At 41.2% G+C, this 27,055-nt stretch overlaps 1 protein-coding gene across 2 annotated transcripts in view; it reads right to left on the reverse strand.

Moving 5' to 3' along the window:
- Positions 1 to 27,055, reverse strand: part of dennd1a (DENN/MADD domain containing 1A) — a 129,285-nt gene that overhangs the window by 18,466 nt on the left and 83,764 nt on the right. For both annotated transcript variants that reach the window (XM_061980586.1, XM_061980587.1), the window contains 5 exons: positions 19,660 to 19,700; positions 17,122 to 17,193; positions 16,994 to 17,050; positions 11,968 to 12,051; positions 6,157 to 6,221 (listed from right to left, as the gene is read on the reverse strand). In XM_061980586.1, coding sequence (XP_061836570.1) covers positions 6,157 to 6,221; positions 11,968 to 12,051; positions 16,994 to 17,050; positions 17,122 to 17,193; positions 19,660 to 19,700 — 319 coding nt within the window. The remainder of the gene's footprint in view (positions 1 to 6,156; positions 6,222 to 11,967; positions 12,052 to 16,993; positions 17,051 to 17,121; positions 17,194 to 19,659; positions 19,701 to 27,055) is intronic.

A 27,055-nucleotide genomic window follows, 5' to 3' on the forward strand; every position in this document is an offset into this window, starting at 1 on the left:
GTACCGGTCCGTGACGTGTTTGCTGCTGGGCCACACAGAAACATTAAGTAATTTATAAACTATTGCATTTTCTCCGACTTAACTTTCGCCTGTCCCACTAAACACACCATTAGCTTGTTTATAGATGTATATTACAACTCCTCATAGGAAGTCACCATTTGATATAGTACATTAATGCTTATTAATGACCATATAAAATGTTAATGTGCCAAATTGTAGCCAAAGACTAATTTCCATCTGCAGTTCCCAAAAAAGGGTTCTTAACCTTTTTGACCTCGGTGCCCAACGTTTTTGCTACAGAGGGGCCCGTTACCACTAAAATAGTAATCTTACTCTTGATTTTGATCATTTTCAAAAATTATATCTAACCTACTTACAGTTTACAAACCTGTCATTGATATAAAAGCATGTGTCAATCACAAAGATTATTATTAATTTATCAAATAAACCTTAAGCTCAGAAGAAGTATTAATCAAATAAACAATACATACATACAATATGTATTATGTTGTGCTAAAATAAATAAGCTAAATTAACAATAAATATGTTTCTCAACTAAACTGTCAGTTACATTAAAGTACAAATGAAAATACAACGTCACCACTTTAGTTATAATGTTTGTCCTTAAGAAATTGCTCTATGACATTAACGCTAGAGGTTTTCTGTTTGTTTTATATTGTCATTACTGCCACAAGTGATGGAAAAGTGTATTACAACTAAGTAGCGCTGCGGCCTATATGGACCACAGCTGAAAAACAGATATACCATTACATTCTCGAGGGCGCTCGCAGCCAGGGTTAAGAAACACTAGCAATAGTATATGCCATCAACGTGCCGGGGACCATCTCTTCACAAAAGAAACACGCCCAGGGCTCCCACGACTTAAGCGCTATGGTGAGTTGATTTTTCATGCTCATTTTCTGCCACACGTAGAAAGCTGGTCTGTGAAAATAATGCGTACATTAAACCAGTCCCTGTTGGAAAAAAGGTTAAGGACCCCTGATGTAAAACCTAAATACATTTAGAAATGAATTTGTATTTGATTGAGTGAAGTAGGTATTTAATCCCTACCAATTAGCAAGCAATGTGACCCAACAGAGTGGTTATGCGTGCATGAAACAGATAAGGAAACTATTTCTAATTTCAGTTCATTATGTGTATAAAATACACCTGTCCTACAAACACTCTCTTCATTCAAACCTCTACACCACAATGAGCAAGACCAAAGAGCTGACCTCAGGGAAAAGATTGTAAACCTACACAAAACTTGAATGGACTATAAGTTTGACAATATAAATGCAAAATGGAGGTGTTTGTATACAGAGAAATGTTGAATATGGATCCATAACAACATCACTATTGTCAAACATTCTACTTTACTTTGTAATGTTTCTCTCACCAAACTTTATACTGACATGTTGGCAACCCTGCTGGCCAACTACAAAAAATCACAACAACACTACGACAAGTACTACATTTATAAGAAACGACAAATACACTACTACAAGTAGTACATCTACGAGAAACAACAAGTACACAACTCCAATTAATCCAATAACAAAACACCGCAAGTACTCTACAAGTACTACAACTGTAAGAAACTAAAAGTACACTACTAAAAAGTATTACAACTACGGTACAGTACTACAACTACTAGAAACTATAAATATACTACTAAAACTATTAGCACACTACCACAAGTACTACAACTACAATAAATTACGAATACACTACTTCAAGTAATACAAGAAACTAGAGGCGCACTAATACAAGTACTACAATTACAAGTAACTAAAATACACTACTGCAAGTACTACAAGTACAAACACACTGCAATAAGTACTACAACAAACTACAAATATAATACCACGGGTACTACAATCACACTACAAGTACTACAACTACAAATAACTACAAGTACACAACTAGAAGTACTACAATTACAAAAAAATAAAAGTACACTACTGCAAGTACTACTACTACTACTACTACAAGATACAAGTGCACTACTGCAATTAGTAAATCCTATATCTTAGTCAAATACTAATTATAGTTTATTTCATGTTTTCCATCCATCCATCTTCTTCCGCTTATCCGAGGTCGGGTCGCGGGGGCAGCAGCCTAAGCAGGGAAGCCCAGACTTCCCTCTCCCCAGCCACTTCGTCCAGCTCCTCCCGGGGGATCCCGAGGCGTTCCCAGGCCAGCCGGGAGACATAGTCTTCCCAACGTGTCCTGGGTCTTCCCCGTGGCCTCCTACCGGTCGGACGTGCCCTAAACAACTCCCTAGGGAGGCGCTCGGGTGGCATCCTGACTAGATGCCCGAACCACCTCATCTGGCTCCTCTCGATGTGGAGGAGCAGCGGCTTTACTTTGAGCTCTCCCCGGATGACAGAGCTTCTCACCCTATCTCTAAGGGAGAGCCCCGCCACCCGGCGGAGGAAACTCATTTCGACCGCTTGTACCCGTGATCTTGTCCTTTCGGTCATAACCCAAAGCTCATGACCATAGGTGAGGATGGGAACGTAGATCGACCGGTAAATTGAGAGCTTTGCCTTCAGGCTCAGCTCCTTCTTCACCACAACGGATCGATACAGCGTCCGCATTATTGAAGACGCCGCACCGATCCGCCTGTCGATCTCACGATCCACTCTTCCCTCACTCGTGAACAAGACTCCGAGGTACTTGAACTCCTCCACTTGGGGCAAGATCTCCTCCCCAACCGGAGATGGCACTCCACCCTTTTCCGGGCGAGAACCATGGACTCGGACTTGGAGGTGCTGATTCTCATCCCAGTCGCTTCACACTCAGCTGCGAACCGATCCAGTGAGAGCTGAAGATCCTGGCCAGATGAAGCCATCAGGACCACATCATCTGCCAAAAGCAGAGACCTAATCCTGCAGCCAACAAACCGAATCCCCTCAACGCCTTGACTGCGCCTAGAAAATCTGTCCATAAAAGTTATGAACAGAATCGGTGACAAAGGGCAGCCTTGGCGGAGTCCAACCCTCACCGGAAACGTGTCCGACCTACTGCCGGCAATGCGAACCAAGCTCTGACACTGATCATACAGGGAGCGGACCGCCACAATCAGACAGTCCGAAACCCCATATTCTCTGAGCACTCCCCACAGGACTTCCCGAGGGACACGGTCGAATGCCTTCTCCAAGTCCACAAAGCACATGTAGACTGGTTGGGCAAACTCCCATGCACCCTCAAGGACCCTGCCGTGAGTATAGAGCTGGTCCACAGTTCCACGACCAGGACGAAAACCACACTGTTCCTCCTGAATCCGAGGTTCGACTATCCGGCGTAGCCTCCTCTCCAGTACACCTGAATAGACCTTACCGGGAAGGCTGAGGAGTGTGATCCCACGATAGTTAGAACACACCCTCCGGTTCCCCTTTTTAAAGAGAGGAACCACCACCCCGGTCTGCCAATCCAAAGGTACTGCCCCCGATGTCCACGCGATGCTGCAGAGTCTTGTCAACCAAGACAGCCCCACAGCATCCAGAGCCTTAAGGAACTCCGGGCGGATCTCATCCACCCCCGGGGCCTTGCCACCGAGGAGCTTTTTAACTACCTCAGCAACCTCAGCCCCAGAAATAGGAGAGCCCACCACAGATTCCCCAGGCACTGCTTCCTCATAGGAAGACGTGTTGGTGGGATTGAGGAGGTCTTCGAAGTATTCCCTCCACCGATCCACAACTTCCGCAGTCGAGGTCAGCAGAACACCATCCGCACCATACACGGTGTTGGTAGTGCACTGCTTCCCCTTCCTGAGGCGGCGGATGGTGGTCCAGAATCGCTTCGAAGCCGTCCGGAAGTCGTTTTCCATGGCTTCCCCGAACTCCTCCCATGTCCGAGTTTTTGCCTCCGCGACCGCTGAAGCCGCACACCGCTTGGCCTGTCGGTACCTGTCCGCTGCCTCAGCAGTCCCATGAGCCAAAAGAACCCGATAGGACTCCTTCTTCAGCTTGACGGCATCCCTCACCGCCGGTGTCCACCAACGGGTTCTAGGATTACCGCCACGACAGGCACCAACTACCTTGCGGCCACAGCTCCAATCAGCCGCCTCGACAATAGAGGTGCGGAACATGGTCCACTCGGACTCAATGTCCAGCACCTCCCTCGTGACATGTTCAAAGTTCTTCCGGAGGTGGGAATTGAAACTCTCTCTGACAGGAGACTCTGCCAGACGTTCCCAGCAAACCCTCACAATGCGTTTGGGCCTGCCAGGTCTGTCCGGCATCCTCCCCCACCATCGCAGCCAACTCACCACCAAGTGGTGATCGGTAGAAAGCTCCGCCCCTCTCTTCACCCGAGTGTCCAAAACATGAGGCCGCAAATCCGATGACACAACTACAAAGTCGATCATAGAACTGCGGCCTAGGGTGTCCTGGTGCCAAGTGCACATATGGACACCCTTATGCTTGAACATGGTGTTCGTTATGGACAATCCGTGACGGGCACAAAAGTCCAATAACAAAACACCACTCGGGTTCAGATCCGGGCGGTCATTCTTCCCAATCACGCCTCTCCAGGTTTCACTGTCGTTGCCAATATGAGCGTTGAAGTCCCCCAGTAGAACGAGGGAATCACCCGGGGGAGCACTCTCAAGTACTCCCTCGAGTGAATCCAAAAAGGGTGGGTACTCTGAGCTGCTGTTTGGCGCGTAAGCGCAAACAACAGTCAGGACCCGTCCCCCCACCCGAAGGCAGAGGGAAGCTACCCTCTCGTCCACCGGGTTGAACTCCAACGTGCAGGCTCTGAGCCGGGGGGAAACAAGAATTGCCACCCCAGCCCGTCGCCTCTCACTGCTGGCAACGCCAGAGTGGAAGAGAGTCCAGCCCCTCTCGAGAGAACTGGTTCCAGAGCCCTTGCTGTGCGTTGAGGTGAGTCCGACTATATCCAACCGGAACTTCTCTACCTCTCGCACTAGCTCAGGCTCCTTCCCCCCCAGCGAGGTGACGTTCCACGTCCCAAGAGCTAGCTTCTGTAGCCGAGGATCGGACCGCCAAGTGCCCTGCCCTCGGCTGCCGCCCAGCTCACACTGCACCCGACCTCTATGGCCCCTGCTATGGGTGGTGAGCCCATTGGAGGGGGGACCCACGTTGCCTCTTCGGGCTGTGCCCGGCCGGGCCCCATGGGGACAGGCCCGGCCACCAGGCGCTCGCCATCGTGCCCCAACTCCGGGCCTGGCTCCGGAGGGGGGCCCCGGTGACCCGCGTCCGGGCGAGGGAAATCTGAGTCTCGGTTCTGCATTTCCATAGAAGTCTTCGAGCTGCTCTTTGTCCGATCCCTCACCTAGGACCTGTTTGTCTTGGGAGACCCTACCAGGGGGCATGGAAGCCCCCGGACAACATAGCTCCTAGGATCATTGGGACACGCAAACTCCTCTACCACGGTAAGGTGGCAGCTCAGAGAGAGGAGAGGAGTATTTCATGTTTTGTTATATTCTATTTATCTGTTAACATACAGTATCTACCATAAACATGAAAGACTGTTTATTGGTTATATCTGTTAAACATACAAATCCTGAAGAGAATGACATTATTATTTCTCCTTGATAAGAGTAATGTGGAAGCTGAAACTGTAACTTGAATTTTGTAAAACCATCAATGTTCTCTTTATGCCCAATTTCAGTAATCGATTGCACTTTGTGTATTTGGACAATAACACCATCTTCACAAGTGTGTCGGTTCAAGATTGCAACCGCTATTAAAAGGAATATTTAAACAGGCCTAAAAAACATAGCTTTTTTATTTTGCTACAAGTTTTAGGTGTTTGGCAACAGACTTTCAGGATTGTATGACTACTGTAGGAATTAATTCATACTAACTTGACAAGCAGTGATGTAATTATGCAGTATCACACAAAAGCGAGTACAATGTTCACATTTCAACTATTTTACTTTACACACGTGAACAATAGCTTACAACTGGGATGAATTGAAAGTGTGTAGTACATTATTTGGTTTCTTTCTTTTTATTAGGGTCAGCTTAAGGTAGACAAGATTTCACTGCTTAATTTGCAGTTAACACCTGTCTGAAACAATCTAACTGGTGGATACTTGTTGCACATTCACAAACATTTCATTGCTGGTTCATAATCTACCCAGAATTCAGTGTTGTGTGTACAGAATTTAAGTAGGCTTACTGGTCATCAGGACTTTCCAGACTGTCATTACTGGTTTGTTTCTTCAACAGCGTGGGTGACGGTGTCTGCAAAAGTGAACAAAAACACATGAACAAATATTTCACAGCACCCTGCTATTCAAGAGGATCATTTTTCAAAACCACCAGCAAGAAAAATAGGTACAACAAGCAAGAAATTTAGATAATCATAAAAATAATTATTTTTGATACTTATCCACGGTGCCACTATACGCTACGCAGGCTCGCTCATCTCCCTCCAAGCCCTCTTGCTATCTTGACATTGACTTCTTTGAATTCGGAACAACATTTGCAATACATTTGATGCAATTATTTGATCTGATTTAATTCAAATAACTCTTCCTATCTCTTTCAAAGATGTTGGAGAGATCTTGAAAAAATACAAGGTATAAGGTAAAAAGCTTCCCAGCATGCTTTAGGTTAGCGTTGATTGCACCATTACGGGACATCATGGTTTGAGTTGATGATCCTCTGACGCTCTGTTCTGTCTGGGTGTTTGCTAAGCTAGTATTAGCAAATGAAATATCTATTTCTTAAAGCATTAGAAGATTGCCTCTGACCATTTCCTGTGCGACTCAAGGGAATCACCTACCAGCACACGAATAGGAAAACAAATCCTACTTGAGTGATAACAGATTAATAATTTAGTTTTCAAAGAATATGTACAGAACAAAGTATGCCAGCTTTCAAAAATGATCTGAGAAAATAGAGTTGGGGCAATGTCTACAGGGAAAATGATGTAGATCATGCATATGGTATTTTTTTAATACCTTCGAGATGCTTTATGACATACACTGTCCATTGAAACAATATAGTAAGAAGCAAAAGAAAAATAATCAACCATGGATAAAAAAAAGGGTTGAAAAACGCTTGCAAAAAGAAGAATACATTATATACATTTATAATACAAAGATCTACAGAAGCAGAACACAAGTACAAAAAATATAAGAACAAGCTAACTGGCATATTACGAACATGTAGAAAATAAACTACTATTCTATTAGACAAAAACAATGTGAGAGCAACATGGGGCATCCTAAATAGCATTATTAAAAATGGTGCTAAAAAGGACTATCCTAAATACTTCTTAGATGGAAATGTAAAAAATGACAATATGAACTAAGTAGTTGAAAGCTTCAATAAGTACTTTGTGAACATTGGACCAAATATGGAGGAAAATATTCTAGATCCCCAATCAGTTGAGGACTTGACCTAAGATAGAAACCCCAACTCTATGTTCCTCAAAGGAGTGATAAAAGAGGAGATAATCAATATTGTGAAAAAAGATAAATCCAAGACCTCAACTGGTTGTAACGAAATTGATATGGAAATGATAAAAAAGGTTATTGAAGAGATTTCAGAACCTTTAACATATGTCAGCAACCTATCATTTCAAACAGTCAAATTCCCAGATAAAATGAAAATAGCAAAAGTCGTACCATTTTATAAGACTGGTGACAAACACCAGTTTACAAACTACAGACCTGTTTCTCTACTTCCACAATTTTCTAAAATTATTGAAAAACTGTTTAACAGATTACACAAATTCATAAATAAAAACAAAACACTCACAGACAACCAATACGGATACAGAGCCAACAGCTCAACATCAATGGCATTAATCGAAATAACGGAAGAGATCACCGATGCAATATATAGCAAAAAATGTGCTGCTACAGTGTTTATGGATTTAACAAAAGCATTTCACACAATTAATCATAGCATCCTAATAAACAAATTAGAAAGGTATAAAATCAGAGGGTAGGTTTTGAACTGGGTTAGAAGCTACCTAACCAACAGGAAGCAATACGTGAAGATAGGCGAACACACTTCTACAGGGCTGAAAATATTTAGTGGCATACCTCAGGGATCAGAATTTGGACCAAAATTGTTCAATCTTTATATAAACGACATTTGTAAAGTTAATAACACTAAGTTTTACAAGTTGGTGATATTAGCAGATGATACAGCTGCGTTTTGTTCAGGAGAGAACACACAAAAGCTAATACAAAAAATAACAGAAGAAATTAACAAATTAAAAAGATGGTTTGACAAAACAGACTATCTGGGAATCTCAGTAAAACTAATATGACGTTATTTGGTAACAGTAGAAGGGAAAGTCAAACACAAATACAAAAAGATTTTGAAAGGGTAAAATAAAACAAATTTTTGGGTGTGTAATAATAGATAATAAAATTAACTGAAATGTAAAAAATATACAAAATAAAGTAGCAAGAAACACGTCAATAATGAATAAAGCAAAACATGTTCTGGACCAAAAATCACTTCAATTTCTTTACTGCTCGCTAGTGTTACCATATCTGAGTTATTGTGTAGAAATATTGGGAAACAACTACAAATGTGCGCTTCATTCACTAATGGTGTTACAAAAAAGATAAATTAGAATACACAATGTTGGATATAGAGAACATACAAACCCTATATTTATTGAATCACAAATATTGAAATTCAACGATTTGGTGCATTTTCAAACAGCTAAAAATGATGTACAAAGCAAACTACAACCTGCTACCCAAGAATGTACAACAATTATTCTCAACAAAAAAGGAGAAAAATAACCTTAGAGGAAGATCTAATTTAAAACATTTGTATGCGCGTACAACACTTAAAACTTTTAGCATATCCGTATGTGGAAATAAAGTATAGTAGTAAGTTATAAGTACACAGAACAGTAATTATGATGAACATCTTGAGCCCCCTTTTTTTTTTCTTTTGAGATAAAGATTATTTATGTATTTAATATTTGTTTACTTACTATGGTATATTATGCATTTATTATTTATTTATTCACTGTTCTGTTCCAGAGAACAAGGAAATAAGATAAAATTGCTATGGTAAGAAAAGGGGTAGGATTAAAGTTAAGTTAAATTTAAAGTATCACTGATATGGGAGGTGAGGGTAGCAGTGAGCAGCAACGGTGGCCGCGCTCGGGAATCATTAAATAAGCTTAGTTTCTTCCTACTCCTTTTCGGACGTGCTGTAAACAACTGGAAATATGTGATGCATTACATTGTATCGTATGCATGTTCGAAATAAACTGAAACTGAACTGATCCTCGATTTACAAACCACTTTATTTTGCAAACTTCGATTTACAAACTTTTAGATAAAGCCAAATAAATATGCCTCTGTGTGCAAACCATGTCTCTGTGTACGAACGCTTCATTCAAGCGCATGCAGTCAAAAAATCAGGGTGCAACATTGCTACAAAAGCGGAGCCTCCCACTTATATCACAGCAGAAGAGATGACACTATCTCTCCTCTTGTTCCGCCTCAGTGACTTCTGTGTGTGTGCCCGCGTGTTGGCAGAGCAGCACATACATACGTACACTTTTTATTTTATTTTATTTTACGAAATAGATAGTTGATCCATTACTTCCTTGTTATGTTTGTTTGATTTACAGTACTGTACAGCACTTTATATTGTGTTCAAAGTGTGTCAATCTTCACCAAAATTTGGACTTTTGTCGAGGCTGGAACCCATTATTCATGTTTTCATTCTTTCTTATGGAGGCATTTGTTTTATTATACAAACTTTTTGATTTACAAAGCCTGTTCAAGAACCAATTAAAGGGGAACTGCACTTTTTTGGAATTTTGCTTATCATTCACATTCATTATGAGAGCCATGACGACGGATGGATTTTTTTTAATCCATTCTAAATATTAAATCAGTTCGATCAAAAGTCTGCTTACAATGGAGCCTATGGGAGCCGTTCAATTCTGCATATAGAGCCCCTTAAAAAACATCCACAAACCTCTATTAGGGTTTCATAAACATGATATAAGATGGGTAAGCCTTGAAAAAAGTGATGGGTAAGCCTTGAAAAAAGTAGTAAACTAAGCTACAAGTTAATCTCGATTATGCTATGCTACAGGGAAGCTTTCCCCAGAAAATTGTAGCAAGCTCCACTACAAGCAACTCGGCAAAAGTAGCTTGCTACATCAAAGCTACATTTAACGGCATTACTATATATGGGCCCACATGTATTATATCAGTGTTAATGTAACTGAGAGTGTACACATCCATTACTATTACTATCTGTCATTTAGCTGGGGACACCCTACAACTACTTCTACGGGTACCTGCACCCCACTGTATGTATTTATTTAGTTTGTCTTTTCTTTGGCTCACCCTTCTAATGTTATTAATTTTCTCTTTTTTTTGAGTCGTCAGCTTGAAGCATCCCTCTGTCTCCGACTCCCTCGTCGTCATGTGACATGAGTGACTGTTATGATTTTGCTTAACTAGTTTCGACGACCTGCCTTATCTTGCCTGTGATTGCCCAATCTGTAATGTTTCGCCCTAACCTTAGTCAATTGTGAGTAATCTTACGAACACCAACCAATCATCATGGATTTTCTGTGTATAAAAATACACTTTCATCCAGATCACTGTATTTTCTCTATATTTGATTTTTTTTGTCCTGTCTTTTTTGTCTTTGTAGCTTGTAGCTTTAATGCAAGCTACCTTGCTAAATGGGTCTAAGAGTAGCTAAGCTACAGGAAAAGCTACTTGTTAAAAAAGTAGCTAAGCTACCACCAAGCTACTGGAAAATGTAGTTAAACAACGTAGCAAGGCTACATGCAGCTTGTTACTGCCCATCACTGGTTGTAAGTATATATGTAATGTAGTAACAGGCACATTTATAATAACATTTAATATTTAGGTATATTGATCATTTTAAGCACACGCGGTGCATTAATTTAAAAAAACGCATCACATTTCTGCTCACTGCAGACTTTATGAGGGCCAACAAACTTAATAAAACATCACTTACTGTGCGACGTCAACTGTCATTAGGATGCCGACTGCTAGGATGTCCATATATTCCCATTTAGGTGAAGAATGTCTCATAATCCTCGCAAAGAAACGGGGTGAGGGCGGGAGGAAACAAGCACTTTTCGTGTCGTTCTCGCCAGTTCCAGGTCCAAAATTGGCTGGCAAAGTGTCCCAAATTGTCGGATTACCTACTCAGACGTCTCATGTTCAGGTGAGATGCATGATTTATGATCTACAATAAACTTACAGGGGGCAGGGAAGCGAGGAAACAGCAGACCACTCACATGCTGTAAACATAGGGAGACACGGAAGTGATTACGATGCCACTATAAATAGTTTGTCTGTGTTAGCACTTATAATAACAATATCACTAATACTTGGTTTAGTATTCAAGTCACGAAATGTAAATTGAGTATTGTTGGCACTCTTTGAATGGTTATTTATCTGATTTTATGGGCGGAATAGTGGAGCTCCCATTGGCTCCACTGTAAGCGGACTTTTATTTACGTTTATTTAATATTTAGAATTCATGAACAAACAAAAAATCTGTCTTAATGTCTTTCATAATGATTGTGAACGATGGGCAAAATTCCCCCAAAAAGTACAGTTCTCCTTTAAGTACGTAAATCGGGGTTCCACTGTATGTTTAATACACAGCTAAATTAAAAGTGACCAATTTTCCATCACATCCTCAAGTGAGTTTCCAGTTCTGCGTGCCTCCAACATGTGCGTATGACAGCTCCTGAGTGTAAGTACAGGTACCGCCGCTTGTTTTTTAATCAAATTTTGTTTTGTGTAGAGTGGCGTTTTGGGAAGCAGATGTTGGACCTACACAAAAGGTCACATATGAGGCAGGTGGTTTTGTAAAAACTGATTAGCCTTGAGAGAAATATTAAAAAATACATTGTCATATGCATATTACAAATATATTGATGAGCACTTAACTCTGCAGAATAATCATATAAGTTATGTTTTTAAGTGAAAATGCTTACCAGTCCAAAATGCCAATTTACTCTGTGGTCATCCCAGGTGGGTGGTGCTCCCTCACCCATTCCTGGTCCAATATCTGCAATTTCCTACAGTGGGGAAGCAAGATCATGGATGGACTTACTGTGAAAATCACTGTTTCAATGCAAACAATATTCCTGTATTATTTACGATATTCTAAATATTGGGAAATATTTCAGACATCAAAAACACCTTTTTAAATAATCAATTCCCAATCAAGCTGATATTAGTTCATATACAGATGGAAATGGTGGAATATTTAAAGTGTTATTGCACATGCTCAGATGTGGGATTTGTTTTCAGTCCATCATGGCGTTGACTGGATGAGGTAAAGGTTTACATTAGTGGAGTATAAAGGCAACAAAATGTAACACAAGCATTCTTTCTTTTTGGCCAAAAAACACTAACAGTGTGTTTGTTTTGACATCATGACGTTATCAGTAACAATATTGTGAAAATACTGATTAAAATGTAAACAGGAATATTCATATTCCTTGTATATTCTTATGTCCTGTCTTATAGACAATATTAACATGAACCCCAAGAATGTGTGTCCAGAAACATGGCCATCGTGTGGTTCTGTTTGTAAGTCAGAGCAAATAGGGACAAGTAGGGTACAGTGCCCTCCTGACCAAGATCTGGAACCTAAAGACAGGTCCACACGAACGCATATCCAAGGTTAAAATGATCTCCATCCACACAAGTGTAGTTTCAAAAATGCATACACCAGCTGTCATACATTTGGCCAATCAGAAGCCTTGAAAAAGCAGCAACAGCTGACTTGGTGGCATTACACCTCTGTTATTGTAATGTTTATTGTGATATACTAGACATATAACGACATGTACATTATCTTTAAAACCAGTCTGCACGTACCTGCGAACATTATGAATCTTTTTTTAGTGTTTAAAGTGTGCATGTACGCCTGTGCTGCTAAAACCAAACACTCATAGAATTATAGCATGTTTAATCAGCAACATGGTGATATATTACATGTACAGTGAAGTGTACATTATTTCTAAAATCAGCACTCACTAATGAACCAAGGAAACCGTCTTGCATGTGTAAGTGCCTGAAGTGCACGAACGGACGTGCGTGTGCGGCGCAAAAATCTTGTGGAATCATAAAGCATTTAATCATCGATATTGTGATATATTATATGTTCAATGAAGTGTATATTGTCTTTAACATCACACACATTAACAAGGAGGATGCTACATCATGTTTTTTTCTTTTAAGTTCCTCGCTCGCTTTTTACGCGCGTGCACAGCCTCCCCTGGCTCCATCTACACAAATGGAACCAACACACATAAGTTAACTTAATGAACTGTTGTTAAATAAGAATAAAAACATGAAATAATGTTGCATCTTTCTTACGACACAGAGCAAAAAGTCTTGCTTGTCAAAGTTGTACCATCAAGTGGAGGTTTGACAGCGATCGTATTCAAAACAGCTGACTGTCGTTAGCGTTGGTGGGAGTTTCACAAAGCACATTTTGATGTGTCTTTTTTTATTAATGTTGAGTAAAAATAGCAGCATATTTACGTTTAAACATAATCCTCCTACAGTGTTTCAAGCCAGCAAGGCAGTATTGTGAGCTTTGGAAATGACAATGCACAACCGGGACAGCATCAAAGGAGTACACGTCTCTGTTTGTGCAGTGTACACGAATAAGCCAGGCGAAGAGTTTTGGAGCTCTACACTTTGGCCAGCATTTGCAAAAGTCTGCGTTTTTAAGGACAACAATATGCGTTTGTGTGTGGACAAAAAGCCTAAATGCAGAAATATGTGGAAATATGTGTTTATTAATCAGAATCAGAATCAGAATCAGTATCAGAAAAACTTCTGAGGGGAAATTTAAACTTTCTATTTTCTATTAACTATCCGTGTCCTGTGGACATGGCCTAAAAGGCCCCTTCAATACTGACAACATTAGCACTGGAAATATGTGATGCATTACATTGTATCGTATGTATGTTCGAAATAAACTGAACACTGAACTTATTTCATAGTTCTGGACCTAAAAAATATGTCTACAGGTAAAATCCCCCCCAAAATAGACGCAGTTGTGATTAAAGGCAACAAAATTCTAACAAATTTTAGCACATTTAGAACGCTCACTTTTAGCTTCCAAAAAGTTGGGCGGGTCTGCATCCGCCCACTGACGTCACCGAGTGAAGTTTGGTGGCAATTTCATATTGTGTAGTATGTATTTTGGTAGCATCTTCATCCCAAATCACAATATTTTTACGCAGCATTTAAAGCAGCGTTTCTCAAAGTGTGGGGCACGCCCCACTGGTGGGGAATAGAGACATGACAGGTGGGGCGCGAAGAACGGGAGGAAATTTCACTTTAAATATTAGTTTTTTTATTATATTCTTAGATTATTATTTTTTTACTATGCTTTCATTTTCTATACACACTGTAAATCACTTTGTGATTCTGTCTGTGAAATCCGCTATATAAATAAATGTAAATTACTTATTTTTCCTGTAGGCTTTAAATTTCTAGGTAGGAGCGAAAGTTTGACAGACATAGCAACAGTAACTAATGGGGGCGGGGCTAAGCGGAACAAACTTGACGAGACAAGCGCAGCAAAATGAAAAGCTGTCCCACTGTCAAACGACACAGTTGCGAGACGTATATGCGACATTGCAAGTGATCTTGAGGAACAACTCGTAGACAAATGAAAAGAAAGTCGTTTTGCTTTACAAGTGGACGAAGCTACTGACAGCAATAAAGACTGCCTGTTCATCGCATACGTCCGCTTTGTGAATGGCGAGTCACTGTGCGAGGATTTGCTGTTTTGCAAATACATCAAAAATAGAGCCACTGCTGATGAGCTGTTCAAGATAATGGACAGTTTCCTCAAAGAACACGACCTTAAATGGGAAAACTGTGTGGGCTTTTGCTCTGATGGCGCACAGACCATGGCAGGGTGAAGAAACGGCTGCAGGCTCTAATAAAGAGGGTTGGACACACTGTGTCATTCACCGGGAAGCACTCGCGTCAAAGCAGCTCAGCCCCCAACTCAATGTGGTTTTAACAGATGTTGTGAGCGCGGTAAATTTTATCAAAACATGACCACTGAAAGCGCGACTGTTCTCTGCACTGTGTGAGGAAATGGGAGCTGATCATACAGCCGTGCTGTTTCACAGTGAAGCAAGGTGGCTCTCCCGGGGCAAAGTGCTGTCACTTGCCCTGTCTTGCCAAATGCATAGCTCCTCCTTTTTTTTTTTGCAAAGATTGCAAAGTGGCACTTTTATTTTATTTATTTTGAACTTGATGCAAGTTATTTGATTTATTATTGAACTTGATGCAAGTTATAACACTTTTATTTGATTTATTATTGAACTTGATGCAAGTTATAACACTTTTATTTGATTTATTATTGAACTTGATGCAAGTTATAACACTTTTATTTGATTTATTATTGAACTTGATGCAAGTTATAACACTTTTATTTGATTTATTATTGAACTCGATGCAAGTTATAACACCTTTGTTTGATTTACTATTAACTTGATGCAAGTTATTTTATTTATTATTGAACTTGATGCAAGTTATACCACAGCTGCACAGTTATTTTATCTATTATTGAACTTGATGTTATTTTATGTTTTTGAGTTTGAATGTATACAACTTGATGTTACTTGATGTTCAATAAATTTGAAAATGTTAAGCTTGGCATTAGCGTTCTGCTGGGGCGATGGGGGCAGGTGGGGCTTGAAAACTCTCCCTTGTCCAAAGTGGGGGATGACAAAAAAAGTTTGAGAACCACTGATTTAAAGGAATTAGCAAATATGTTGCCATGATGCGTTGTTGCAGGTTGTAGCAAATCAACTGAAGAAGGGATCAGCTTGCATACATTTCTACATGATGGGAATATGAGGAAAATATGGACCTCTCCAGTCAAATGGACTTACGCAAAATGGGACAGACTTTCATTTCATCTTCTACTGATTTTTTCTGGAAAAGCTTGAGGAAATCTTGAAAGAGCATTAAGAAATACAGGCTATGGTGTCTATAGAAGAGGAGATGGAGGACCAGGGAAGTCCAGAAATTAACTTTTTTTTTCTTTTTTGCTCATAATGTTAACCATATCAATTTTGAAGTAATCATGGACCAGGGTGACAAACATGCAATTACATTATCAAAATAATAGTTTTACAGGCCTTTATTCAAACTGTGTGGGGAAATGGGCTCCAGTTCTGTATATGACCTCGCAGCAAGAGGGGGCGACATATCGAGTCTAGTGATTGAAAGGGGGCGTTCGAAATAGTTAGCTATCTGCTGATTTTTTAAAAACTAATTGATATTATGGGAAATGACTACAAGATTAATTTACAGGAGAAGAAAATACAAGAGAGTTTGTTAATGTAATTTTAACCACTGGTACTGGTCCTTTAATAGAATAAGCTAACATTGTAAATAAAATTAATCTACTTTGGTCTGATGTCCTCTGTGGCTGGGAGGTAAGGATGTTGATTATCTATGCATCCAACAGCTTTGCAGCTCTGCTTAACCTTTGGGTTTGACATGATAGTGTGTCAAGGGATCTTTGAGGTATCGGTTGGAGAAACGTGTTGTACGGCTCGTCTTATGTAAATAATTGTTGTTACAATGGGGCCAACTGCTTGTTTTCGAATACAAACAGCTGATTAAAACAATGCTGGGTTGTGGAAATTCACACTTGATGATTGCAAAGGCCCGTCAAAGACCCAAATGTGCATAAAAGCATTACAGAGTATTTTCCATAGGAAGTGGGATAGGCTCCCACGACCCCGAGAGGGACAAGCAGTAGAAAATGAATGGATGAAAGTAGGCTACACCTTCAGTTGGTCAGCAGTTCATCACAAAGCGAATGACTCAAAGTGGGAATCAATCCCATGCTGGCTGGAAAAAGTCAACCACTACATTTCCTGTGATTGTGTTACCTTTGTATACCACTTAAGATGCTATTACTACATCGTTATTACAAATGTACATTTACTCTGATCAGCAACTTACTTTCTGCTTTAGCCGGCTCTTTACTTCCTTGATACCCATTTTGGCATGGTCCTTAGCCTGTAAAATAAACAAGTTCCTATCAAAGACATACCTTTTATTGATCTATTTTTTTCTTTGGTTGTACTCACAAATCTATAAACAGTCTTCATGGCTGGGTTTGCTTTTGTCTTCACTGAGTTCAAGATAGCCCCGCTCCCTTTCTGTCAGGAAATATTTACGACACACAGGATGGTGTTATCACCTAAGTAAATTACTAGAAGGATTGGTCTCACATTGTAAAAGAACGTCATCCCAAGCGGCCCATAGGCCTGGCTTGGGCTGACACAGAGACTACTTCAATTATTGAAATGCAAAGCATAAAATGTAAAAATACACAAAAATGTAAATAAGAATCAATGTATTTAGTTCTCTGTTTGCTGTCTTTGTCCGATCGTTGTTTGTGTTTTGGCAGTTGTTGGAATAAACCACTAAAGTGTTCTTTCACCTTGCTTCCCTGCAATTGGGTCCTCACCTAACCATTACTTTCACAACTGTGACCAATTTGATTAAAAGAAGGTGAGAAAAATTACAGAAATAATATTCAAGAAAGAACTCGTAGCCAAATACGAATGTACCTGTGCTTTTCTCTCCCTCTTTGCCGTCATTTTAATTTGTCATTTATAAGTACTTCATATGGTTCTCTGCATAGAAAAAATAGATATATTTCTATAATATGTGTTTAAAGTTCACATTTTTAGGTATCTTGACACAAAATAATTGCATTTACATATTTTTTATTAGAAAAGTTGTTTTTGTAGGCATCAGTTGTTGTACCTTTTGGAACAGATTACCGAGGTACCACTAGGAATGTGTATCGTTTACATTTTAACTGATTCTAGTACCAAATCAATACTTTATAAACAGTGCCAGTATTTCAATGTTGCCTAAACCAGTACTTAAAAATGGAAACTATAATTTAAAAAAAACAAAAAAACAATGCCTTTTAAATCTATATGAAATTTTGTGACATTCAAGTTGAACGGACTAGTACTTAAATACTTCAAATATATAAATTAAATGATAACTAAGTAATACATTCAAAAATAGGAAATAACATCTAAAATTGTCAGGCTTGTCCCTGACAGTTTGGTTAAGTTTTAGTTTTTCCTCTGTGTCTGTCTTTATTTCCTGTCAGCGCTCTTATTTTGGTTATTTCTTGCTTTTCTCCCTGAGTGCTGTTTTCCCTCAGCTGTGGCTGATTGGCACCTGGCCACACCTGGTGTCAATCAGCCAGCTGCTATTTAAACCTGCCTTGCCATCCAGTCTGTGCTGGAGTATTGTCGATGTCATCACTACCTGTCGTGCTAATACTAGTCGATGTCGTTATTTGCGGTAAGCTGTTCCTGTTGGCTGGTTCCTATAGCTATTTACAGTTTGCTGTCTCCTAGCTCCATGTTTTGTGTTTTCCTGTTAGCCAGATCCTGTTAGCCGTTTGCTGTTTCCAGTTTTTCTGTTTGCTGGTTCCTGTTTTCAGTTGGGCTATTCCTAGTTCCTGGTTTGTGTTTTACATTTATTTTATGGACATTAAATCATGTTTTCCTGCACCAAGCCTGCCTTGTCTGCATCTTGGGGTTCGTCACCAACACCAGACAGAGAAGGCAGGCTTGGTGCAGAAAAACATGATTGGTTGTTGTTGTTGTGGCTAGCCTATTGCCCCGACGTTAACAGCCTTACGAGGGCTGTTGATGGTGTTAAGGTCAGCAATAAAGTTTAATAAGAGCGTTAGACTCCGTTTGCTTCTGTCAAGACACTACGTTACTTACAAGATGTTACATGTATAAAATCACTACTACTATATTACTAACTATATTAGAAAGAAAGACGCCAGCGCCTGGATGGGCTGGCGAAGTAAGATGGCTGTATAATGGAACTTCCACTGGATGGTACTAGCTCGGCTCGGTTCTACTTGGGGCAGTAGTATTCAGCTGAGACCAGGGACACCTGAGAAGACCATTTTACACTGGAATGAGAGGCGCTAACTATTAACCGCAATAGAGGAGACTTAAGTTCTGCTGTGTTCTCAGGATATACCTTTTGGCCACGGTAAGGAGGCCCACTTTATTGTAGACAGTACAGAAAACAGACTACTGGTGTAAGGTAGAGAGTAGAGACTTTATAATATTACACTACAGTATCCAAACCTACAACACAGCAACATTGTAAGATAAGCTACTATATGGATAGCATGTGTGCTTAATGTTGTCATATCTAGTCATGTATCCTCAAAAGATAGTGATGCAATGACAAATTACACCCTGGTTTTGTTTTGTCTGTTTGTTGCAAACTACTGGAATAATAAAGTTTGCAAGTTTTATTAAAAAAATGTGTCAATAAAAGCATGGAAGAAGTGAAAAACTACTGTGAATCAAATATGACTAATATGTTCTTTACATGCAGCTGAGATAGGCTTCAGCACCCCGTTACCCCAAAAGGGACAAGCAGTAGGAAATGGATGGATGGATGGATGTTCTTTACATGGGAACGAAAGCACTTCAATGTAGATTAATCATATGTAAGACAGTGGAAAACACTAAAATAATCTAAATATCCATTTTAATAACTCTCTGTTTGAGCACATGATATTTCTTTCTGGGTCTGTGAAGGGCATTTGTCAAAGCTGTACTAACCTTTACAGTGTTCAGCCACTGGTGGTAGGATTTGTCACTTCCTGTGGAGAGAATTATTAGGTATTTTTGGTGGACATGATGAACAGTTCCAAATATTATTTTAAAGGAGCCATATGTAGTAATGTGGCCAGAAATGGTACTGCAATCACGGTCAAAATTATGTAGTCCCCTCCCACTTTCCATGACTGAGGTTGCCAGATATGCAGCCAACTCTGAATCCTATTCCAAGGAACTTCAAATGGCAATCGACGAGTCCTACGCTGTAGTTTTCTCTTGTATATGCTTCTTGCAAGATGGTTTACTAAGTAATTATGCCACATTTTACTAATGTCAATTAGCCAAATGTATTTGTAAAGTTACGCAGCAATATTTTCGTCGGGAGTCGGGACAGATTGTTGCCATTACCCTGCTAAAAAATCTAGTTTGACCGCATGGACCACCTTCGAAATAATTATTCATAATAATATATAGTATATTATATATCGCATAGGACTACTTTAATGGCAAGCCAAGGCCAACAGTAAAATTACCGCCACATTTCGTTCAGCATAACTCCATGTTGCATCCAACCTGACACTGCATTCTCTTCCATGTACGCACATCACCATCTTTCAGAGCAGAGTGCGATTTTATGAGCCAATCCACGTTACGCATAAATCATATAGCCACTACCATGTCAATACACAAAGTAGAAAATCATTACATCTAATGCATTATATTGTGCCAAGCAAATACCACCCCATATGTGCCTGATGCACATACAGTACCAGAAACCACAATTAGCCATGCTAATGTTTAAACCCATTTCTTCAGCGTATCAGCATATTGAGAACAAAATAGGCACTGACACTACCCATATCCCCATAGGTTTTATTTGTTGAAAATGTATTTTGCCTTGTCAGTTGGATGACACATCAACATCCCGGCTAACGGGCATATATTTCCTCTGTTAGCCTATATGTCGATGTGTCATTGACCGGGCTAGCATGCTAAGCCTGCTCAGTTGCCTTGTGGTTAGAGTATCCGCCCTGAGATCGGTAGGTTGTGAGTTCAAACCCCGGCCGAGTCATACCAAAGACTATAAAAATGGGACCCATTACCTCCCTGCTAGGCACTCAGCATCAAGGGTTGGAATTTAATCACCAAAATTATTCCCGAGCGCAGCCACCACTGCTGCTCACTGCTCCCCTCACCTCCCAGGGGGTGGAACATGGAGATGGGTCAAATGCAGAGGGTAATTTCAACACACCGTGTGTGTGTCACTATCAGTGGTACTTTAAGCATTACACTAGGAGCTAAGCACCATCACATTAAGCATTCGTTGTACGAACATAATAACTTTGTTAGACAAGATCATAGACTGTATTTTACATATGAAATGTCCATTTCCATTTATTACAAGTAAAAAGAAAATGTAAACGCCTGACTTACAGTACCTATCAAGGAGGAAATTACCGTATTTTTCGGAGTATAAGTCGCTTGGGAGTATAAGTTGCACCGGCCGAAAATGCAAAATAAAGAAGAAAAAAAAACATATATAAGTCGCACTGGAGTATAAGTCGTATTTTTGGGGGAAATGTATTTGATAAAACCCAATACCAAGAATAGACATTTGAAAGGCAATTTAAAATAAATAAAGAAGAGTGAACAGGCTTAATAAGTGTACGTTATATAACGCATAAATAACCAACTGAGAACGTGCCTGGTATGCTAACGTAACATATTATGGTAAGAGTCATTCAAATAACTATAACATATAGAACATGCTATACGTTTACCAAACAATCTGTCACTCCTAATCGCTAAATCCGATGAAATCTTATATGTCTAGTCTCTTACGTGAATGAGCTAAATATTATTATTTGATATTTTACGGTAATGTGTTCATAATTTCACACATAAGTCACTCCTGAGTATAAGTCGCACCCCCGGCCAAACTATGAAAAAAACTGCGACTTATAGTCCGAAAAATACGGTAGCAAGTTTGGCGTCAGATGAAAAAATATTCTCCGCCTTTAATCGTCTCCATCTTTCAAAGGCGTCCTCGATACAAATCCTGATTTTGTTCCTGGCTTTGTCAAGAATAAATTGAGAATCGTAACGACACCTTTTAGATTTACTAAGGTCCGACATGACTTGCTACTGCCACTTTACCAGTGGCAGTAGCAAGACAAAGGTGGCGGTGAGCAACTGGCAACCTGAATGTAACAGACTCACAGACTTTTTATTTGGTCAAACGGTGCAGGGCGGGGCATCGAAATGAAAACAAGATTTCGGGGCTGTAAATCTAATTTACATAATCCATAGCCATAATAATACTCATATGTTTAATGCGCCGGCAATCCTTCAAGCGGTGCGGCTTCATAGCTTACCAAAGTCGTACTAAAACATTTTGATAGATTTTTGAGCGCCGTGTATAATGTTCTATATTTTCAATGGAACATTTAAAATGTTGGTGTTGTTTACTTGAGACATATTGCCATCATGGAACAATCTACACTTATCTCTTATGTTTGACTGCCATCTATTGGTCACACTTATCATTACACCATGTACCAAATAAAATAGCTTCGAGGTGGGTAAACTCAACCAAACTTATTCCTTACATTAGGCGCACCAGGTTATAAGGCACACTGTCGAGTTTTGAGGGAAAAAAAAGGATTTTAAGTGCGCTTCATAGTGCGGAAAATACCGTACTTTAATCCTAAATAAAATTAGGCTTAAATCTGAAATGTATGATGCCTCTCTAAAACAAACACGAGACAGGCACACTTAGATAGATTTTCTCATATTTCAGTTCCAACATATTTAGTTTTTACTTCTGCTCCATCCCACAGCATCATGTATAAATCCATATGGTGGACAAATCGTTGTTTAGGCTTTTGTCAAACAGCATTTCACATATGCCGTTTGCTGGAAGACAAATGACAGTGAAAGTTTTTTAAAGTGCACAGCACATTTTTCGGCAATTTGGCCGTCTGGGAACATGACGGCGAAAAGACGACTCTGTCCTCCGATGACTTGAATGAGTAGTATAAATTTACGCATTTTAATGCCCAAAGTATCTTGGCATTGAGGACTTCATTTTTTGCAGAAACGTCCAAAGTTGTCTGCTTTGTTGCTCTGCAAACTGCAGTAGTGTTGCTGGCTCTCCTCAGCCTGAGCGTTCATAAACTCCCGCTGCTAGCAACTGTGGCTACAGTTTTGAGCTTTTTCCTTTTCTCTTTCCTTTCCTTTTTCCTTTTCCTCGTCCATATTTGAAATGTAAAATGTTTTACAGCAGAGTTTGCCTTTACCACATCTTGGTTCAATATGTTTTGCCAGCCACAATTTTCATTCATTTAAATGTTTTCCATCCATCTACTTTCTACCGCTTGTTCGTCTTGGGGTTTTTCAATTATCATAAAAAAAACAAAAAACATGCATTATTGAAGCAGCACTTAGCTGGCATTTTTTACATTGTATCATGGCCAATTTCCCAAATCAATTCAATTTCGTTTCATAAGGTTCTAAATCTATTAATCATGATGAATAATGATTATATTATCTTACATTATATTAAAAATGTCTCAAATCACAAATGTGTTGTGTTTCTCCGCAGCCTCAGGAAGGGGAAGCAGTGCACTGTCAACACCGTGTATGGTGAGGATGGTGTGCTGCTGACTTAGACTGCGGGTGTTGTGGATAGGTGGAGGGAATACTTCGAAGACCTCCTCAATCCAACCAACACGTCTTCCTATGAGGAAGCAGTGCCTGGGGAATCTGTGGTGGGCTCTCCTATTTATGTGGCTAAGGTTGCCGAGGTAGTTAAAAAGCTCCTCAGTGGCATGAGATCCGCCCTGAGTTTCTTAAGGCTTTGGATACTGTGGGGCTGTCTTGGTTGACAAGACTCTGCAACATTGCGTGGACATCGGGGAAGGTACCTCTGGATTGGTAGACCGGGGTGGTGGTTCCTCTTTTTAAGAAGGGGAATCGGAGGGGGTGTTCCAACTATCGTGGACACTCCTCAACTACACTCCTCAGCCTTACCGGTAAGGTCTATCTAGGTGTACTGGAGAGGAGGCTACGCTGGAACCTCGGAGCAGTGCGGTTTTCTTCTTGGTCGTGGAACTGTGGACCAGATCCATACTCTCGGCAGGGTCGTTGAGGGTGCATGGGAGTTTTCCCAACCAGTCTACACGTGCTTTGTGGACTTGGGAAGTCCTGTGGGGAGTGCTCAGAGAGTATGGTCTTCCAACTCCAAAGCTCTCTTCTCCACAATAAATAAACTCTAACCTACCGACAACATCTCAAACACCTTCAACACTACCAAATGCAACGCCTTTCTATCATTCTTCCAAAACAAAATAGACACAATTTACAGCAACCTGATTACCTCCGCCACTCCTTCCTCCTCTCGACCTGCTTCCCCCCCTGCACCGCGCTGCCCCTGTCACACTTCTCTCCTGTTTCCCCAACACAGCAATCCAAACTCATGGTGGGCATGAAAAGCTCCCCCTGTGCTCTGGACCCCATCCCATCCACTCTGGTTAAAAACTGACTCCCACCCATTCCCCACTCATCATCAACATCATCAACTCCTCCTTCAGCTCAGGCTTAGTCCCTGACACCCTGAAACTGGCCGCTGTCACCCCCATCCTCAAAAAACCTGAACTCAACCCTGACACCATGAGCAACTTCCGGCCCATCTCCAACCTTCCCTTCCTGTCCAAAATACTGGAACGTGCCGTCGCCACTCAACTCAAAACTCACCTCACTTCCAATGATCTGTTCGAACCATTTCAATCCGGCTTCCGTGCACGTCATAGCACTGAAACAGACCTTCTTAAAGTCACCAATGACCTCCTCTCCTCAGACTCCGGCCACCTCCGTATTCTCCTCCTCCTTGACCTCACAGCAGCTTTTGACACCATCAGCCACACCATCCTCCTTTCCCGCCTGGAATCATCCCTCAACATCACCGGCTCTGCCCTCTCCCGGTTAAGGTCATATCTCACCAACAGACAACAATACATCAGTATAAACAACTGGACCTCCTCCACTGCCCCTCTGTCACCAAGGTGTCCCCCAGGGTTCGGTGCTTGGTCCACTTCCCAAATCCTTCACCAAAACTGCCCACAACTTCCACCTCTCTGTCGACAACTCCACTCTGTCCCCATCTACTCACATCCGCAACCTCGGAGTCATTCTGGACAATAACCCCTCTTTTGAACACCATGTCAACCACATCACAAGAACTGCTTTCTTCCACCTCAAAAATATTGCCCGTCTCCGTCCATCTCTCTCCTTCTCTGCCGCTGAAACCCTGATCCATGCCTTCATCACCTCCAGACTTGACTACTGTAACAGCATCCTCTACGGCTCATCTTGCAAAATTCTCAATAAACTCCAATACATTCAAAACTCTGCCGCCCGCCTGCTCACCCACACCCGCTCCCGTGAGCACATCACCCCAGTCCTCCAGAAACTCCACTGGCTCCCCGTTCCTCACCGGATCCACTTTAAAATCCTCCTCCTCACCCACAAAGCCCTCCACAACCAGGCCCCCTGCTACCTCACCAACCTGCTTCACCGCCATACCCCTTCACGTAGCCTCCGCTCCTCTCCCCACCACTCAGAACCAAGCTCCGGACCTGGGGTGATAGAGCCTTCTCCATCGCTGCTCCCACCCTCTGGAACACTCTTCCCAAACCCATCCGTGACTGCCCAGACCTTCCCACCTTCAAAAGCCTTCTCAAAACACACCTACTCAGATCTGCTTTTAACCAGTGATTAGTGTTCTGTGTCTTGTAATGTCCTGTCTTGTAATTGTCCTGTATTATTATGTATTTTACAATGTACTGCTTTTTATATTTCCTGTATTTTATATTATTACTTTAAACTGTTTTATATTTTAATTTTGTATCCTGTAAAGCGTCTTTGAGTGTTCTGAAAAGCGCTGTACCAAATAGAATGTATTATTATTATTATTATTATTATTATTATTATTATGGGGTATTAGACTGTCTGATTGTGGTGGTCCACTCCCTGCATGATCAGTGTCACAGCTTGGTCCGCATTGCCGGCAGTAAGTCGGACCCGTTTTCAGTGAGGGTTGGACTCCGCCAGGGCTGCCCTTTGTCATCGATTCTGTTCATACCTTTTATGGACATAATTCCTTGGCGCAGTCTGTGTGTTGAGGGGATCCGGTTTGGTGGCTGCAGGATTAGGTCTCTGCTTTTTACAGATGATGTGGTTCTGATGGCTTCATCTGGCCAGGATCTTCAGCTCTCAGTGGATCGGTTCAAAGCAGAGTGTGAAGCGACGGGGATGAGAATCAGCACCTCCAAGACCGAGTCTATGGTTCTCACCCGGAAAAGGGTGGAGTGCCATATCCAGGTTGGGGAAGAGATCTTGCCCCAAGTGGAGGAGTTCAAGTACCTCGGAGTCTTGTTCACGAGTGAGGGAAGAGTGGATCGTAAGCTCGACAAACGAATCGGTGCGGCGTCTTCAGTAATGCGGACACTGTATCGATCCATTGTGGTGAAGAAGGAGCTGAGCCGGAAGGCAACGCTTTCAATTTACTGGTCGATCTACATTCCCATCCTCAACTATGGTCATGACTTTTGGGTTATGACCGAAAGGATAAGATCACGGGTACAAGCGGCCGAAATGAGTTTCCTTCGTCGGGTGGCGAGGCTCTCCCTTAGAGATAGGGTGACAAGCTCTGTCATCCGGGAGGAGCTCAAAGTAAAGCCGCTGCTCCTCCACATCGAGAGGAGCAAGAGGAAGTGGTTCGAGCATTTGGTGTGGATGCCCCCCGGACGCCTCCCTGGGGAGGTGTTCAGGGCATGTGCGACCGGTAGGAGGCCACGGGGAAGACCCAGGACACGTTGGGAAGATTATGTCTCCTGGCTGGCATGGGAACGCCTCGGGATACCCCGGGAGGAGCTGGACGAAGTGGCTGGAGAGAGGGAAGTCTGGGCTTCTCTGCTTAGGCTGCTGCCACCGCGACCCGACCTCAGATAAGCGGAAGAAAATGGATGGATGTATGGAATAACTAGAATTTTCAATTCCGGAAGTACAAACCCAGTTTCCATATGAGTTGGGAAATTCTGTTAGATGTAAATATAAACAGAATACAATGATTTGCAAATACTTTTTAACCCATATTCAATTGAATGCACTACAAAGACAAGATATTTGATGTTCAAACTCATAAACTTTTTTTTTTTTGGCAAATAATAATTAACTTCGAATTTCATGGCTGCAACACATGCCAAAGTAGTTGGGAAAGGGCATGTTCACCACTGTGTTACATCACCTTTTCTTTTAACAACACTCAATAAACGATTGGGAACTGAGGAAACTAATTGTTCAAGCTTTGAAAGTGGAATTCTTTCCCATTCTTGTTTTA

Source organism: Nerophis lumbriciformis, linkage group LG20 (assembly GCF_033978685.3).
Source record: "Nerophis lumbriciformis linkage group LG20, RoL_Nlum_v2.1, whole genome shotgun sequence".
Lineage (NCBI taxonomy): Eukaryota > Metazoa > Chordata > Actinopteri > Syngnathiformes > Syngnathidae > Nerophis > Nerophis lumbriciformis.